A 13,643-nucleotide genomic window follows, 5' to 3' on the forward strand; every position below is an offset into this window, starting at 1 on the left:
GGCGGATCTTCCTTCGTTTGATTCCGATTTTGTCCCCACTGCCGCAAGCCTTCTCGGGTGTATGTGCAAATTTATTTTGCCCTGAGAAGGAACAGCGCTTTACCAGTTAAAATACAGCGGGGGCATATGTGCATCCCCCCCCCCCACCTCCCGCCCCCAACTGTGGGTACGTAGATTTTTGAGACTCTGATCCTGCATTTTTTCGAGCCGTCCCCCTTCCATTTCTGACCCTTTACGACCAAAGAGTGCACAGGCCTTTCCTATACAGCAAGTTGCCTGGAAAACGTAATTTAAACTTTCCCTTTTGCACGTTAGCTCTCGTGCAGATGTCCTTTTCCCAAAAGGGTTTCGGAGAGTTAGTTAAAATAGTTGGGGAGTGCCGTGATATAAATAGCGGAGGGGCGAGAGATTTAGGTAAAAGCTTGTGGCAAAAAAGATGTAGAGGGAAAACCAGTTTAGAAATACATCTGGCAGGAACGGGACTGGAGGGAGAGGTAATGTGGTTATTGCTCTGAGCATTTTTTGTGCATTTTAAGGTTTCTTCATATCTTTCTTCATCTACTAGAGCCGCTTCTAGGTTTCGATTCAGTTTTTTTTCCTCCAGAGATCCAGGACGTCTTCACCATTTTCTCCTCAGTAGTTGGAAGTGAGATAGAAACATTCCGAGCCTACACCGATTTTCCATCCATGCTTCAATATTTAGAGAGATCATTAAACCTTTAAAAAAGTTGGGCCGACTTTCGGCTTGCCGTAGGCAAGCTGCTCTTTGGCCTTGGTGAATAATGAAATGAGATTAAAATTGTTTTGCACAAGATGATGACAAATTGGCAGAATGGATCTTGGCCGGGTCTTTTGGATTCGGAGAGGGGTAAGGTGAAGGGAGGCAGAGCAAGCTTCCTTTGACAATCTCCCGAGCAGCATTCTTTTTGGTTTCTTTTCCTTTCGGTCTGGAGCCAGTGATTTGCTGGTAATGAATGCAAAGAAATGGGTGTTGTGTGTGTTGTGTGCGCGCTCTGGTGATAGGGTCATATGAGTCATTACTCCTCACCGAGGCGGTAATGTTCCCGAAGTTTTCTCTTCGTTCTATGTTTCATGGTAGTTTAACCTTATTAACTCTTTTGCAAGCTTCTCGTGCGGTTAAAAGAAATCTCTTAACTTTTGGTATTTATTTTCTGGTAGGTCTTGCTGGAATGTAAGGCTTTTGCTGTGTTTTGAGGGAAGATGGAAGGGAAGTTTTGAACAGATGTACAATGATAACCACAGAACATATGCCTTTAAATAGTTCACACCTAGAATCCTTTTCTCTTTTTAATGCCGTGCCAGCTATTGGGGACGAACCTTTTTCCGAATTGGTGCTCCCCGGGGGTAGTTTTGTATGTGGGCAGTGCTGGGCTGTTCGTGTCATGCCAGCCATGGATTACCTCCCTGTGTTTACGAGAGTAAACATGAGCAGAACTCGGTTTTAATTGGTATGTTTTCTTTTTCCAGGAGCTGGAGGAGGGAATGATATTCAGTGGTGTTTTTCTCAGGTGAAAGGAGCCGTAGATGATGATGTAGCAGAAGGTAAGAAAGCGTTTAATCCTGCAAAATGGGGATGTGGAATCTTGTCAAAATCTTGATCACTGAGGGATTTCCTTGAAGCCAAGTCTTTATTAGTTCAAGCAGATTTGGTGTTTATTGTCCAAGAAGTGGGAAAACAGTTTTAAAAGTGACCTTTCTGTAATATGGGCTTCAATCTCTTTTGTATTTGTGCCTTGTTGTATTATTTTTACCCTGGATTTAAATGAAAGGAGCAGTAGATGATCTGAATAAAATAATCACAAGAAAGCTCTGAAGCCCATATGATAAAGGTCTCCTTGTCATATAAATCCCACATACAGATAAACAGGGATGCATTTTCATGTGGGTACATTGTTTTGAAACAATTATGTTGAAATAAGTGCCATCAACACTTAGCTCCGCATCCTTGACGTCATCTTTTATTTTTATGGGAAGATTTTAAGCTTTTTTTTTTTTTTTTTTTGCCTACTTAGGGAGTGTGGTGTTGATGTCATTTTCTGTGAAGAAGTGCTGTCTCAAATCATTCATTTTGTTGTTGTTCAGGGATTAATTTAGGTGAAAAAGAAAGTAACAATGTTGTGAATATATAACTTGTCTTTTGGGGAGCTTGTCATATTCTTGTGCAGTGAGAAAGAAACTATGTTGGATCAGTTGAAGTGCTCAAGTCTGATTTTGCCCCCAAATTGGTTTATTGGCGTATTTCAAAAGTTCATCTAAAGTTTTGAAACTTCAAGGTTTTGCATTCATTTGAGATGTTCTTAGGCGGTGGAGGCTTTATTTCCCACAAAGTAGTTAGTTGCATTATTTCATTGCTCAGAAATACTAAAGCTTGAATTTTCATAGTATTCTGTGTCTTGAATTACGGTAGAAATTTTTCCAAACAAAACTCAGATTAAAACATGCACTTCTGATTTTTAAAGATGTCTAGTGAAAATATATAAATCTTCTTTCTTTAGATTGTATGTCCTCGTATTAAGATCTTATTTCTGACCTGCTGTGTAGAGTACTGTTTGTTTTGAGGATTTTTTCCAGTGGTGGTAGGGTGATGGCTGTGTGTTGAGCCAGACGAATGCTTTTATTTGCTTGTGTCAATGTCATTGTTAGTGAAATGTCTGATCAGAGTGGTGACTGCTCCGAGAAGCCAGCCGGCATAGTTAGACTTATCATATTTTACAGAGCGCACTCACATTCTTTTTCTGTTGGATCCTTATCTGTTTTCAGATGAGAAACCAGAAACTTACAGAAGAGACGCTCTGATGGTCAGTCAGGATTTTCTGGTGAAGTCCATGGTGTTTGCTTTGTTTAGAGAAATAAATCCTAACTTCAAGGGAGGAGTCGTGCATCACTCATGTCGTAACTCCATTACCTGTTGAATAGTCGACACTTCAATATGGGATCGTTAGTTCTGTGCTGTTGTGTAATACTCACCGAGTTATGAAAGTGCTGTATGCTTGGAAAACATTCCTTGGTTGAATTCCATTTATTCTCTTTATCAAACGTCTCCTAAATGCTGAGCGCTGAGGGTACTTGTGTCTGGAACATAAACCCTGCCCATGAGGAGCTCTGCTTGCTAAACTTTAGGCAGAAAGACCACATGGCTTTTATTTAGTCAGAAGACGTTGTTTCAAACTGAGCATCACTTACCTAACTCAAACAAATGATAACTTGTAGTATATACAGTAAGACCTCACTTATTATCATCAGTAGGTTCTTGAGAACTGTGACTTTATGTCCTTTTGTTCCACATCTATTGGGAGTTGATGTAGGTTTTGTTACATGTTGTTTTGCTTAAAATCGCAGTTTCCAAGAACCTACTGACAACATTAAATCAAGGTTAACTGTATATAATGGATCAGTTATAGTTCTCTTCTGCTAATAGCTGCATTTTGCTACCTATTCATTAAATTTTCTTTTGAAGTTGTTAAATATTATTTTAACATGTACGTTCCTAGCATTCTAAAATGTTAATGTATATTTTAGTAAAAACATGACTTTTTTAGAACTATGTCTTTACAAATGTATTAAGTATAAAAAGCATCCAGTTTCAAAATACATAGCTTTAATTTGAGTGTTTTTGTGCACTGTAGTTTGTATGTCATAGTCTTTATAGAATACTGTTTATATTATCAAGAAAAGCTTTGTTTTTCTGAAGTAGAGTAAGATTATTAACACATTTTTCTCCCTAGGTTTAATCTCCAAACAAGTTACATCTAGCTCATCCTTTAGTTTAGCTCTCCTGTTGTCTGCTAATGATACATCTTGGTTTCTTTTCCAACAAAGGCTCCAAATTGTCTCTCCCATCTGTGTGCAGTCAGCTGCCAGGGCATACCATTTTTACTCCTGTAATGCCTTAATCTTCTTTCCATACCCTCTTTCACCTTTGTTCAGGTTTGCACTGTCTTTCATCTGGACTTGAGTAACTGCTTAAATTATTTCCTGCTTTTTCATCTTATGTTTTGCTTCTAAGTTAAGCTTAAATGCAGTCCCAGTTTTGCCGTTTTTCTCAAAAATCTTCCCCAGATCACTCTATCCGCTGGAATAGGAATTAAATTCAGACATTTCAGTCTATAAGATCGACCTTTGTTCAGTATGGCCTCTACTTAGCACTAAGTTTGTTTGTTCCTGTGGCCAGTGATCCAGCTAAATGGATACTGCTCTTTAAACAAGTTCTGTACTCTTACTTATGGGTCTCTGTTTTTGCTGTTGTCACCTTGCAGTGCCCGTCAGTTCTCTTACCAGGCTCCTGCTTATCCTTAAGTCATGCCTTTAACCCTTTGACTTGCTTGCCTCTTTTGGAAAATATTTATTTATTTGTTTGTTTGTTTGTTTGATTTTATTTTTTTTGAGTTGGAGTCTCACTCGGTTGCCCAGACTGGAGTGCAGTGGCCGCTCCCGGCCACCGCAGCCTCGCCTGCTGGGCTCCAGCGATCCTTCCGCCTCAGCCTTCCGAGTAGCTGGAATTACAGGCGTGCACTACCGTGCCCGGCTGATTTTTTGATTTATTGTAGAGATGAGGTCTCGCTGCCCAGGCGGGTCACGAACCCGCGGGCTCGGGCAGTCCACTCACCTCAGCCTCCAAAGGCGTGGGATTACAGGCTGAGCCACCGAGCCCGGCTGAAAATATTTATTTTTAAAGTCTTTCTTTACAGCACTTTGTTACATAGGTATCCTACTTAGTGCCCCAGGCCTCTACTGTTTTGTGGGCTTAGTGCAGGACATGCTTTATAAATTGCCAGTGCCTGGCACACAGTAGGCATTGAATATTTGTCGAATAAAGTAATACAAATGTTACTGTTCTTGTTAAATTTTGAAGGGGAGAGAACTGGTGAAAGGGAGTGATTGAGATGTACTTCTGGCAATCAGATTTATTTACTTGGCAGGATTTATTACTGGGTTGACGCTGTATGAAACAAGGAAGTCAGGTGGTGTTGGGTTTTTATTCTAGCTCCTACACATATGAAGCTGGCAAAACTAGACAGAAAGCTATGAAGTAAAGCAAAAAAGTACTATAAAAGTCAGTGTAGCTGTTACCTGTGAGCAGGAGGACTTTGGATTGGAGAGGGCTGGGGAGGCCTTTAGGGGCTGTCTTGACCTCCATGTTTTGTAATGACTGATTAACCTGTACATTTTTGCTTGATTTTCTTCTTCTGTTAAATATCACAGTAAAAGGGTCTTTTGGTTTTGTTCTTAAAGAAATGCTAATACTGTACTAAAGAGTTTAGAATGAAAAATAGCAGTCTCAGAGCTCACCTGCTCCCTTGTCCCTAGACCGTCTCTTAAGAGCAACTGTTCAACTCTTCAGCTGGATTCCTTGGTGCTTAACCATGTTTTGGGGGAATAAAATGATATTTCTATATATCTTGTCGATGTAGACTTTCCACTTGACTTCCTTCTCTAGCAGATGAAGACTGAGTGGTTTCACATGATCACCCCCATTTCCCTCCCATCATGCCCTGATGTTGCATCACACACTATGGTTAAATGAGAAGTCAGTGCTTACATTATTATGACCGTGCAGGTGTTCACTACTGAACCAGTAGTACTCTGTGATACTCGCTTCATTTTTCCTCAAGGTAATACAATAATGGCCTGTTGGCTAATTCGCCTACATTGTGCATTTTAAAAAATTCATTCTGGGACGTTCCAGAAAGTATGTGGAGTCGAGTAGTGAGCTCCTGTTGCCCAGACCATCAGTGGCCGTGCTGCCTTCGTTGCACTAACGTCACAGGCCCTTTCCTTTTCCATCCCTTTGTTATTCAGTAATAGAAATATTATTGTTTTTAAAATCCGAGTTCAAGAAAATAGAAAGCCAAGTTCATTTTAGAGTGAAGTAGTAAGGAATTTTTTTCAATGATTTTTTGCGGTACCAGTTCTGATAATCTGTTAGTTTGTTTAAATTTTACTTGTGGGAATTAGTTATTCAGAATGCAAATACATGTGTATAATCTGAACTGTCTAATATTTAGTCAAAGTATGGAACAACTATTAATCATTTAAGATGGTTATTTTAATTATTTTAATGTACATTTTTATTATTTAACAATTTAACATTAACCATTTTATATTAAATAATTAAGTTTTATTAATTTAATGTATGTAATTTTTCTCATCCCCATATTTGACACTTAAACTTTCATAGAGAATTATTTTAGGATGTGATTTTATTATGTGAAACCTGATTTTATAGAATTTGGATCCAAATGCATTGTGTATTTTCAGTTGTGCTTCCTGCTTATTTTTCGTTTATTTTTATTTATTTTTTTTTTTGAGTTGGAGTCTCACTCTGTCGCCCAGACTGGAGTGCAGTGGCCGCTCCCGGCTCCTGCAGCCTCGACCTGCTGGGCTCCGGAGATCCTTCCGCCTCAGCCTTCCGAGGAGCTGGAACTACAGGCGCGCGCTACCACGCCCAGCTAATTTTTGATTTATTGTAGAGATGAGGTCTCGCCAACTTGCTCAGGTGGATCTCGAACCCGTGGGCTCAGGCAATCCACTCACCTCAGCCTCCCTGTTTTTTGGTTTTTTTTGCTGTTTATTTTTCATAAGATTTAGCCTTGTGGACAGGTTCTTGGAAAAAATTTTTTTGTTTTTTTGAGTTGGAGTCTCACTCTCGCCCAGACTGGAGTGCAGTGGCCGCTCCCGACCACTGCAGCCTCGACCTGCTGGGCTCTGGAGATCCTTCCGCCTCAGCCTTCCAAGTAGCTGGAACTACAGGTGCACGCTACCATGCCCGGCTAATTTTTGATTTATTGTAGAGATGAGGTCTCGCCAAGTTGCCCAGGTGAGTCTCGAACCCGTGGGCTCAGGCAATCCACTCACCTCAGCCTCCCAAGGTGCAGGATTACAGGCCGAGCCACCGAGCCCAGCTGGAAAATATTTCTTTTTTTTTTTTTTTTTTTTGAGTGGAAGTCTCACTCTGTCACCCAGACTGGAGTGCAGTGGCCGCTTCCGGCCACCGCAGCCTCGACCTGCTGGGCTCTGGCGATCCTTCCGCCTCAGCCTTCCAAGTAGCCGGAATTACAGGCATGCGCCACCACGCCCGGCTGATTTTTTTGATTTATTGTAGAGATGAGGTCTCGCTGCCCAGGCGGGTCTCGAACCCGCGGGCTCAGGCAATCCACTCACCTCAGCCTCCCAAAGGCGCGGGATTACAGGCTGAGCCACCGAGCCCGGCTGAAAATATTTTTTTAATGGTAGTTTTAACAGCACCCCAAATAAGGGCATAAGTAAAATTCTGAGAAACAAATAATCCTTAAGATATCACACAAAATTTAATGGTTTTTAATCCATTCCATATACTTGGTGTCACAATATAAACAATTTTTTTTTTTTTTTGAGTTGGAGTCTCTCTCTGTTGCCCAGGCTGGAGTACAATGGCTCACTCACGGCCACCTCAGCGTCGACCTGCTGGGCTCTGGCAGTCCTTCCACCTGAGCCTTCCAAGTAGCTGGAACTACAGGTGCACGCTACCTCACCTGGCTAATTTTTGATTTATTGTAGAGATGAGGTCTTGCCAAGTTGCCTGGGCTGGTCTTGAACCCTCAGGCTCAGGCTCAGGCAGTCCACTCTCCTCGGTCTCCCAAAGTGCTGGGATTACAGCCTGAGCCACTGAGCCCGGCCATAAGCAGAATTTAAGGTCATTTCTCATATGTGTTACTAGAATAATGTGCATGTTAGATATAGGCACTAATGTCAGTTAGTAGATAACAATAGTAGAACCCTGTTGTTGTGCAGATTTCAAAGTAGTGGCACACTGGTTATATTACAAAACCTAGTAAACCTATGACAAAAGTCTTATTGAAAAGTCTTATCTCGTATGACGTTAAACACTTTTTTCCTTAATAACAGCCTTCCTGCAGGCTGAAGTCCAGGAGACCTCACTCAGTACAGTTTCTTAAAGTAGTGAAGTTGCCTGTTAAGTTACATGAATGACAGTATTTAATATTAGTATTTAAAAATACTAATTTTTAATTAGTATTAAAAATATAGTATTGCTTTATTTTAAGATGATAAGTTTTTTCTCATTCCTTTATTAGAAAATTGAGAGAGATAGTGGCCATTGAATGCATATTAACTGACATTTTGTCTCAGGTTATTAAAATAAGTAAAAATAAATTAGGCTGGGTGCAGTGACTCACACCTGTAATCCTAGTGCTTTGGGAGGCCAAGGTGGGAGGATCACTTGAGGCCAGGGATGTGAGACCAGCATGGGCAATATGAGCCCTGGTGTCTACAAAAAATTTTACACACTAGCTGGGCATGGTGATTCACGCCTATAGTCTAGTTATCTGGGAGGCTTAGGCGGGAGGATTGCTTGAGCCCAGGAGTTTGGGGCTGCAGTGAGCTATGGCTATGCCACTGCATTGCAGCCCGAGCCACAGAAGGAAACCCTGTCTCAAAAAAAAGAAAAAAAGAAAAAGAAATTAAACCTAGGCATTTATTAATACCCTCTAATAGTGAACTAAATCTTAAAATCAAGTAAATTCCTTGAAAATTGTGGAATAAGCAGAATGATGAGAGATTGTTTGAAGCAAAAAAAAAAATGAAGAGGTTTCTGTGTGTTATGTAATTGAACATACATATTTGCCTAGTGTATCTTTTTTGTTTGTTTGTTTGTTTTTTGAGTCTGAGTCTCACTGCCACCACAGCCTAGACCTCCTGGGCTCAGGTGATCCTTCCGCCTCAGCCTTCCGAGTAGCTCGAACCACAGGTGCATGCCACCATGCCTGGATAAATTTTTGACTTACTGTAGAGACGAGGTCTCGCCAGGTTGCTCAGGCTGGTCTTGACCCTGAGCTCAGGCAGTCCTTCTGCCTCCACCTTCCAACGTGCTGGGATTACAAGGGTGAGCCGCCACGCCTAGCCTGCCTAATGTGTCTTAAAGTTGAGTTGCGGGAAGAAAAGTCAACTACACTTTAAGTTTCTTATGCTGTTAAATGGGAAGCCTGAAGGATTGGAGACAGATGTGTCAGCTAATATCTTCAACTGCAAGGATTCATAAAGACCTGGGTGCAAATGAGATTTTCTAAAAATAAACTGCTGTGTAGTCAGTATAACGAAGAGATGGCATGGCCATCACAGCAACTAGCATTTTTGTTGAGTGTTTAACTGTGTACCAGGCACTGTTTTAGGTGCTTTATATGTATTTATTACTCTTTTCAAAACTCTATGAGTTGTTGGGAAAATTAATTTATTGACTGTAATCTTGACCAGGTTGTGAAACTGGAATTCTTACCCCACATCTTTTAATTTTCCTAATGTCATTTATTTAGAAACTTGATCTTTTCATTTGGGTGAAGGTGTTTGAGGTAGTTGGGATGCAGCATGCTCATAATAATAAAGTTTATTTGCAATGCCTAGTAACTAGTTTTGCTTTGAAGTCATTAAAGTTGTTTTGGAGATTTGCTGGACGTTCTGCTAATGGCATCTTACCCCAGTCTGTAGATGGGTTATAAGGGCTTTGTGAGCCTTCTGCGGTTGTATGTAAAATAGTGTGTGATTGTATGTGTGAGCATTTTTCAGGTCAGGAAAAGTCCACAACCCTTGTCAAGGGTTTCATTTAGTCCAGCAGTTCTCTAAAGTGTGATCTGGCAACCCCTGAGCTCATTCAGAAGGTCTGTGTGAAGTCAGAACTATTCCCACGATAATACTAAGATGGTGTTTGCCTTTCTCCCTGCTCTGACACTGGCAGTGGTGCTGCAGACGCCATGTGGGTAAATCTGCTGGCGCCTAAGCATGATTCAAGGCAGTGGCACACAGTGGCACTTGGATTGTGGTCATCTTGGTCACCGTGTACTGGCAGTTTAAACAGTTGTCAGAATGCTTTGATGAAGCAGTAAAAACTATTGCTTTTATTAGCTCTCAATTTGAATGCATATCTGTTAAACGTTCTGCATGACAAAGAGAAAGGTACACCTAAAACCCTTCTGCGAACAAAGTCTGGTGGTTGGTGCAGCTACTTGTGTTTCAAGCTGAGCTAATTGCTCTTTTTACAGAACATTTCTTCCTTCCTTCCTTCCTTTCTTTCCTTCCTTCCTTGTTTCCTTCTTTCTTTCTTTCATTCATTCATTCATGGAGTCTCACTCCGTCACCCGGGCTGGAGTGCAGTGACACACTTAAGGCCAACCCAACGTTGACCTGTTTGGCTCCGGCTATCCTTCTGCCTGAGCCTTTCAAGTAGCCGGAACTACAGGCGTGTGCTACCACGCCTGGCTAATTTTTGATTTATTGTCGAGATGAGGTCTCATCAAGTTGTCCAGGCTGGTCTCGAACCCGTGGGCTCCGGCAATCCATTCGTCTCAGCCTCCCAAAGTGCTGGGATTACAGACTGAGCCCAGCCCGTTTTCAAGTCAAGGTCTCACTCCCTCACCCAGACTGGAGTGCTGTGTGGGATCCATGGCTCACCACAGCCTCGACCTCTTGGGCTCAGGCAATCCTTCTGCCTCAGCCTCCCGAGTAGTTGGGACTACAGATGTGCACCACCACACCCAACTAATTTTTTTGTTTTTTTTGTAGAGATGGGCGCCTCACTGTGTGACCCAGGCTGGTCTCTAGCTCCTGGGCTTAAGCAGTCAGTCATCCTGCCTTGGTCTCCCAAAGTGCTGGGATGACAGGTGTGAGCCACCCTGCCCAACTGGCACATCATTTTCATTGGGCAGATACTTTGTCAAATGCACAGTGAACCTGTCTCCTCAGTTTATAGTATCTGTTGCCCATGATAAAATTTAGCTTTGAAACAAAAAATTAGAATTTTGGAATATGTATATCTGCCATCATGAGCTTGACAGCTTTCCTATAAAAATTTTTCAGATGAGCTGGGCTCAGTGGCTCAGCCTGTAATCCCGCTCCTTGGGAGGCTGAGGTGAGTGGAATGCCTGAGGCGGGTTCAAGACCCGCCTGGGCAACTTGGTGAGACCTCATCTCTACAATAAATCAAAAATTAGCCGGGTGTGGTAGTGCGCGCCTGTAGTTCCAGCTACTTGGAAGCCTGAGGCGGAAGGATCGCTGGAGTCCAGCAGGTCGAGGCTGCGGTGGCTGGGAGCGGCCACTGCACTCCAGTCTGGGCGACAGAATGAGACTCCAACTCAAAAAAAAAACTTTTCAGATGAAATTGTAGTAGTGTTAATGAATGCGATATTTGATACTGTGTAATGCAATGTGTCAACATTTGGAAGATCATAACCTAGTGAGTCAGTCTTTTACAAGTGACCGATGCATGTGATGTTACACAATCATGCATAAGTAAAAGTGCAAGCTGGAGCATTGCATTTTGATGTAACAGACTACTGATAGCTTTCAGATTCCACAGACCTATAAGAAACTACCACTCGTGGAGTTGGGGTGTAGTATCAAAGGGGTGTCCCTAATTACCCGAAAAACCTGTTAGAATACTCCTCCCTTTCCAGCTGTATATCTGAGTGTAGTTGGATTTTCTTCATACATTTAACCAACACAGCATATTGTAGTACAGTATGGAATGCAGAAGCCATTAGGAGACTGTTCATTTTGTTAGGGTAATATGAAGGAGACTTGCAGCAGTGTAAAACAGTATCTTTCCATTAGTTTTTTTGGGGGAAATATAGTCATTTTTCATAACTTATTTGTTCTTGTGTGAGGTTTATTACCATGTTACAATGAATAAATGTTTTTAAATTTAATGAAAGGTCTTTGGTGTCCTCCGTTTAAGAGCATAAAGAAATCCTGCTGTTCAAAAAACTGGACACTCAGTTTAGTCTGTAAATAGATGACATTTTACTAATAATGTCTTAAAAGTCTTATGGACCACAAGATAGTGTACTGCCTTTGTGCGTGGATGTCTATAATGCGTTCCTATAGAAGTGACTTCTGTGACTTGAGGACGTTTCAGGCTACTCCCTTGCTGTTCTTTAGATACCAAATTAAATCTGCCTTGAGTTCTTTTATCTGGTGATCTTGGTGAAGGAAAGATACCTTCAGGACTTTAAAGCATCTATTTTAAACTTACCTCTCCCCTACAGAGATTAAATCCCAGTAGCATACTTGCCAAAATGTGTTAGCCCTAAAAGTGTTTTAGGGCTTTTTCCACAATGTCTCTGCTTAAGTCCAGCTGAAATCCTCAGAGTCTAGTTGAGTGCCATTTCTGGGTAGGTTACTTGGTCATTAGAAGTAAATTGTTGATGTTGTGTTTTATTTTGAGTCCAACATGTAGCAGTTTGATATGTTGTCTTTTCTTGGAAGAAAGGCACAAAATTGGTATGATAACTATTTCTTAACTTTTAACTACTAAAGGAAAGGGAGAAGGAAGAGTTTTTTTCTGTAAATCCTATATAATTCCATTTTAAAATAGTTGCTAAATGTCTCATTCTAAGAATGTAGCAGTATTAACATATTAACGATTCATTGCTTAATAGTTTCAGTATTTTGGGGGCTATTTCTACTCTTTAGAAAAATTGTTAAAGTATGTGGGACTTAAAACTAACTGCAACAGTTTTCCATCCAGATTTAAACATTAGATTTATTAAAAAAAGAAACTTGGCTACTTTTTTAAAAATCAGAAAAAATTAATATGTGTTTAGCTAATATTAGCAATAGCTGATTAAAATTTCATCTGGATCTTTACTTCTGGTGTTTGTGGACTCTTGGGTATTTCTGTATGCCATGATGCCTAGAGTTATACTCTTGTAGCTTTAGTTTCTAAATCCTCTCTGAATGTTTAAATATCACCTGGAATTTTCTCTTCTGAAGTCTTTGAATGATCTTTGATCCAGTTCATGGGGTTTATGGAATAGTGACCATGTTTAAGAACCTCTGCTTGAATCTAGTTTTGCCTGTATGTATATGCCTGTTGAAACTCCTCTGTTGGACACTGAATTTGGAGGTATCAGGGTGTTTTCTGTGGTGTTGACGGTTTTAGGCTATCAAAAGGGTGTTCTTTTAAGAATCTGCTGCTTATTTCTGATATCATACTGGAGGAATGAATCTTCTCTACAATATTGGACTTGACAAATTTAATGTGTTCCCACCTTTTTATTATTTATTTAAAAACTGCTGTTTCTCATGGGTAAACATGAGAGGGATATATTGGACTCCCACCCAGTTGCCTGTTTTTCTTTATTCAGAGGGAATCCAAATTCTTCAGTAGTGTGTTAAAGAGAGAAACCAGAGCAGGTAAAAGAATAGCAACATTTTAGTTTTGTAAAGTTCTAGAACAAGGTTAGATCTGGAACAGTGTTGCTTTTCATAATCTGCCATTGCAGGTTAATTGTAGGTCTGCTCTGCAGGAGGTAGAAATAGAACCTTTTTGGTGTTATTCTGTCTGTTTTTTCCAACTTACCACAAGGTAAGATTCTTAATAGCCTAGAGTACATGACTTTGTATGGCAGCATAAGAGGAATCTTTTCTGTCGACTAAGAGTGGGAAGGCTCATTTCAAGAGAAACAGGCTGTTGTAGGCAGTAAGTAGGTTTTTTTCTTTTTTTTAATTTCTTTATTTTGAAGGTGTGAGTACAGTTCAGGGTTAGATATACAAACGTTCTTTATGTAGGTACCCTTGATGATGAGGTGTGTTCCCCTCCCCCCGGCAGATTCCCACTACTGCCAACCCCGCCT

At 40.8% G+C, this 13,643-nt stretch overlaps 1 protein-coding gene across 1 annotated transcript in view; it reads left to right on the forward strand.

The window, feature by feature from the left end:
* Positions 1-1,033: 1,033 nt before the first annotated feature.
* Positions 1,034-13,643, forward strand: part of PPP2R2A (protein phosphatase 2 regulatory subunit Balpha) — an 80,675-nt gene continuing 68,065 nt past the window's right edge. The window contains exons 1-2 of the mRNA XM_008060856.2: positions 1,034-1,095; positions 1,489-1,563. Of these exons, the coding sequence (XP_008059047.2) occupies positions 1,059-1,095; positions 1,489-1,563 (112 nt within the window). The 5' untranslated portion in view covers positions 1,034-1,058. The remainder of the gene's footprint in view (positions 1,096-1,488; positions 1,564-13,643) is intronic.

Source organism: Carlito syrichta, unplaced genomic scaffold (assembly GCF_000164805.1).
Source record: "Carlito syrichta isolate Samal-C Ts95f unplaced genomic scaffold, Tarsius_syrichta-2.0.1 Scaffold304746, whole genome shotgun sequence".
Taxonomy (NCBI): Eukaryota; Metazoa; Chordata; class Mammalia; order Primates; family Tarsiidae; genus Carlito; species Carlito syrichta.